The 4,854-nt window shown below is 40.4% G+C and overlaps 1 protein-coding gene across 2 annotated transcripts in view; it reads right to left on the reverse strand.

Annotated features, from left to right (window-relative positions):
- TBC1D32 (TBC1 domain family member 32) overlaps window positions 1-4,300 on the reverse strand; it is a 235,716-nt gene extending 231,416 nt beyond the window's left edge. The window contains exons 1-2 of one of the 2 annotated variants that reach the window (XM_025382901.1): window positions 4,015-4,300; window positions 3,679-3,834 (exon numbers count right to left, since the gene is read on the reverse strand). In XM_025382901.1, coding sequence (XP_025238686.1) covers window positions 3,679-3,833 — 155 coding nt within the window. In that variant the 5' untranslated portion in view covers window position 3,834; window positions 4,015-4,300. Of the gene's footprint in view, window positions 1-3,678; window positions 3,904-4,014 lie in introns of those variants that run through there. The other variant, XM_025382902.1, reaches the window with a different exon arrangement.
- Window positions 4,301-4,854: the final 554 nt, after the last annotated feature.

Here is a 4,854-nt window from a genome sequence, read left to right on the forward strand (position 1 = left end):
AAAAAAAAAAAAAAAAAAAAAAAAAAAAAAAAAAAAAAAAAAAAAAAAAAACACTCTATTTCTCACTGAAATGCCAGTAACTACACTCTAATTCTGAGGTCTCAACTCTAACTGCATATTAGACTTGCATAGAAAGCTTTGTTTTAAAACCACCAGGGCCCAGCCTCTACCACTTCCCTCTGCCAAAACCCCCAGGAAATTTTGATTCATCTATGGTAGGGACTAAGCATCAGTATTTTTCTAAATAGCCCCTAGATGGTTCCAGTGCAGCAAAGGTTGAAAAAGCAATGCTGCTTTATAGGGAGCCAGTCTGCATGTAAAAATTTACACAACACATACACACATAATGAAAACAACGTACTCTTCTCTCTCTCCCCTCCCACCAGGCCTCAAATCCTTGCTGCCATTCTTAGAGAAAAGTGGGAGAGCTTAGATCTTTTAGAGGGTATACAGTTTACTGTAGAAAAAAAGAAGTTCCTTTGAAAAGCAGAGATAGTATTTTAGCTGTCCCATAAAACACATGCCTAGATATGGCTGTACTGCCTACGCTGTAGTTTCTCCCCAAATGACATTTTCCCTCACTTTATTATACCACCTGAAATTACATCAACTGTCTTAAAAACCAACTTCTTACAAAAATGTTAACAGTCCAGCAACAATTTCCCGTAAGTCTTTTTTTTTTTTTTTTTTTTTGAGACGGAGTCCCTCTCCCTCTGTTGCCCAGGTTGGAGTGCAGTGGCACGATCTCGGCTCACTGCAACCTCCACCTCCCGGGGTCAAGCAATTCTCCTGCTGCAGTCTCCCAAGAAGCTGGGATTACCAGCGCCCACCACCACGCCCGGCTAATTTTTTTTTTTTTTTTTTTTTTTTTAGTATTTTCAGTAGAGAAAGGGTTTCACCATGTTGGCCAGGCTGGTCTTGAACTCCTGACCTCAAGTGATTCACCTGCCTTGGCCTCTCAAAGTGCTGGGATTACAGGCGTGAGCCACCATGTCCAGCCTCCCCTATAAGTCTTTTAATTAGATTATTTTTCTTGCTAATTACAGGCCAACATCACTTGGATTTAGGGAATCAATGTTCTAATAGTGGATGTGGAAAAATGAAAAATTCTGAAATAAACACTTTGGAAAGGAAGACACAACTAAGTGACTCTAGAACATTAGTGCTGAAGGAGAGTTAGGTCACTGAAAGAAAGAGAAATGGAAATATGAGCACCTGAAATAACTGACCTTTAAGATCCCTTCCAACTCTGAGATTGGAAAATTCTATGGAGACACCAAAGTTAAGCAGCTCCTCTTTTCCTTTCTCACATAAAAGAATTCCCTCCTCCTAAGACACAGATCTCAGGCTAGTGCAACTAAGACATTATACATTTTACCCTATTATTAAGATTAAAAATGACTTTTAGGATTCTAAGTCAAGTCTTACCTTTAAGACTATAAACTAGCTATAATTCGAGCCCCTCTGGACTGTTTTTTAGGAGGCCACAAGTATATCTCTTTAGTAAATAGTAACTATTAACTGTGCATGTCATTTAAAAAGCATTTATTTAACCTACCTAATGAGCTGTTGAAGAGTAATACAGTATTACTAGAGTCATTAGACTTCTGAGAGTAACTACAATGATCCAATTTTAACTTGAAAAAATTTTTAAATTGATACAGATAAAGCAATAATTATAGGCAAAAGTGTAGCTTTAAATGCTTCTATTAAAAAAGAAAAAAGAGCTGCATATTAATGAGCTCGTATTCAGTACCAGAAGGTTAAAGGTTTCCCACATAGAAAAAATAAAGAGCAGAAATTAATAAAACAAAAAATATGTGTCTATATAACAGAAAGGAGGAGAAAAAGTCAAAAGTTGGTCCATTGAAAAGGCTAAGAAAATAAACTTCTAGCATAACAGATGAAGAGCAAAAGTGGGAAGACACAAATAAAAACAAAAGGGAACATGATTACAGATACTGGAAATACTAAAAAGATAACAGGATATTCATGAAAACCTTTTTATAAATAAGTTTGAAAATCTAGATGAAATGGCCAAATTCCCAGAATATGATTCTAGCAAAAACCTACTCAGTAATTTACAGGTAATTTAAACAACTCCATGTAAAATAAAAACCAGAAATGAAATCCCAAACATAATGCTTTATGTGGATGTGTGTGAGGTAAATTATCATTATATGAGCTTACAAAACATTAATCACCCAACCTATATTTGAAAAAGTTCTAATTTTTCTGTACTCCACTGTTTAACAAATCTGTAGCTAACCAAAAAAAGCTAGTCTCTGGTAGCTCCAAAATAAATAACGTTATCATCTAGTAACAGGTATTAGTAGTGAATTGAATGAGAAAATAAACAAGAAAATCATAGAAATACAAAAGAAAAAGAAACCGTATGTATAATCGGAAATACTAAAGAAATTAGAAACTCCATATTAATGAAGATTCCTTTCACATTTTTTAAAACTCAAATTGAGAAAGTAGTGAAAACTGTAAATACTCCCCCTATAAAACTGCAAGCAAACACAAACTTGTACATAGAATTTTAAAGAACTCAAAAATGCCCTGATGCACATATATGATATTGATAGGAGTTCCAGATGAGTGGAACTTCAGGGTACCCAAGGGTAACCAAGAGTCAGTAACGGTAGTATAACTAGAAAAATTTCCAATGTCATCTCTGTCAGATCCAAATGAAATGCAAACACTGAGTTAAAAACACTACTAATAAGAATGAATGGAGGCACCTGGAGGCAGACTTGTAAATTCAGAGGCTTAACTGAAATTATATGAACCAAAAGAAAAACATAAGTCTCTAAAGATCTTCAAGATCTACCTCAAATGGCACCTCTCTCATTAAACCTCTTTTCCTTACTGCTCCCACACGCAGAGCACTCTGTCCCCGCTTCTCTGTCTCTTGTATTTCTGACATGTATCACAGACATTTAGTTATGTGGCTTACCCCTCTAGAGAAACTTAAACTATTCCAGAGGAAACTAATGATCTCACTTCGGTATTCCCTTTGCAGTGCTCAGAGTGAATAATTCGTGTGGCCACTGAAAATATCAGCAAAGGAACAAAGATTGTTGGAACTCATTGCTTTTAAGTACTGTAGAGTGACAGGAATCCCCTGAAATCGTGGAAGTATTCTTTCAAAGAGGATGAATAATTTATATTAGTATTACTGCGCTGCCCGGGTGAGGCACGGGGTAATGGATTATTAGGATATAGTGGTTGTGGCAGAGGCGGCGGCCGTGCGCGCTGGCTCAGGCCTGTAATCCCAGCACTTTGGGAGGCCGAGACGGGCGGATCACTTGAGGTCGGGAGTTCGAGACCAGCCTGGCCCACATGGTGAAACCCTGTCTCTACCAAAAATACGAAAACTAGCCAGGTGCGGTGGCGGGCACCTGCAGTCCCAGCTACTCGGGAGGCACTCCAGCCTGGGCGACAGAGAGAGATTCTCCCTCAAAAAATATAGACAGAGAGAGGCGGAAGAAGCTTTAGGAAATAAGAATAAATGTTAAATAAATTCGACGTTTTGGCAAATAAGCGAAAAAGTAACCCTCCAAGTTGGGCACGATTTTAAAAACAATAAATAAAAATTAACATTGTTGACCTTTCTCTGGACCTTCTCTGGATCAATGGTTTGTAGGCTTAAGATACCAAAAGCAATTTTACTTGTGAAAATTTTCATCAGTTTCCTCCAGATGTAAAAGAATCTCTTCGGCACACTCCAGGGAAGGGGCACCCGTGATTTTCTCCTTCACGCTCTGGAACAACTGCCTCAGCATCGCCTGCAACATTGCCTGGTCCTCGCTGGAGAAACTGGCCATCCTGCTGGAATCAAACGCCCACTCTCATTACTCCAGGTCCGAGCAAAAGCCGCGCACTGCGCACGCGCACCCCTACCCAGCCCCGGCTACGTGCGGCGTCGTTCCCAGGGAGACCGCGGCTAGCGCCTGGGGGTGGGCCCTTAGCTGCCAGCGCGTCATTTCGGAAAACAAGTCACCTTACTTTGGGGAAGCAGGGATCCGCGAGGTCTCGTCTCTGGTACTCGTAGTTGCTAGCCTTCAGTACCAGCAGACCTCAGACTTTCCCGGCTAACAAAAGAGACATCAGCAATGATCTGATGGGAGGAACCGACGACGGAACGTCAGCGGTGCGCGTGACGTCAGCTCGCTGATGTGGCTTCCTTGGTGAGAGGGAGTGGCACCAGGTGACCTGGGGGCGCCCAGAAAATGTTCGAGTGAGCCGCTCTCCCTCGCTGCCGCGTTGTAGGTGGGAGAGAAGAGAGTACGAAGAGAAAGTGATCGATAAAAGAAAGATAGTAGAAGTGAAACTGAAAGTAGCCTGGCAAGGCTCAATTGAAGAGTAAATGGTATTAAAGTTGCAGTGGTATTTTCCTCTAACGGCTAACACCTACTGAGCTCCTACGCCTCACCAAACACTTTCCTTACCAAGCACCTTGCTAGGAGCTATGAAGCAGATTCCCTCATTGAGTAACAGAGAAAAATAACGATTACAATACAGTGCAATTAAATGTCATGCTAGAAAATAAAAAAATGTGCCAAGTCGGTGCTGTGGAGACCCAGAATTAGTTTCAACCTGATAGAGGAGTTGAGGAAAGAAGCAAAGAGCAAACTGGACATGCAAAGAATAGGGACCTCAGAGTGTAGGATATACTGGCACTTGAGGTAATAGGGTTAGAAAGAGGAGGCGAGGAAGCTAAAGAAGTAAATTGGTCACATCTGGAAGGGTCTAATCTGTTGGCACGTTAAGGGATTCGAGATTTTCATGCAAGTAGTAGGATGTAATGGGATTCCAGAGAGACACCATGTGATGGTATCATATATA

This window comes from Theropithecus gelada, chromosome 4 (assembly GCF_003255815.1).
Source record: "Theropithecus gelada isolate Dixy chromosome 4, Tgel_1.0, whole genome shotgun sequence".
NCBI lineage: Eukaryota > Metazoa > Chordata > Mammalia > Primates > Cercopithecidae > Theropithecus > Theropithecus gelada.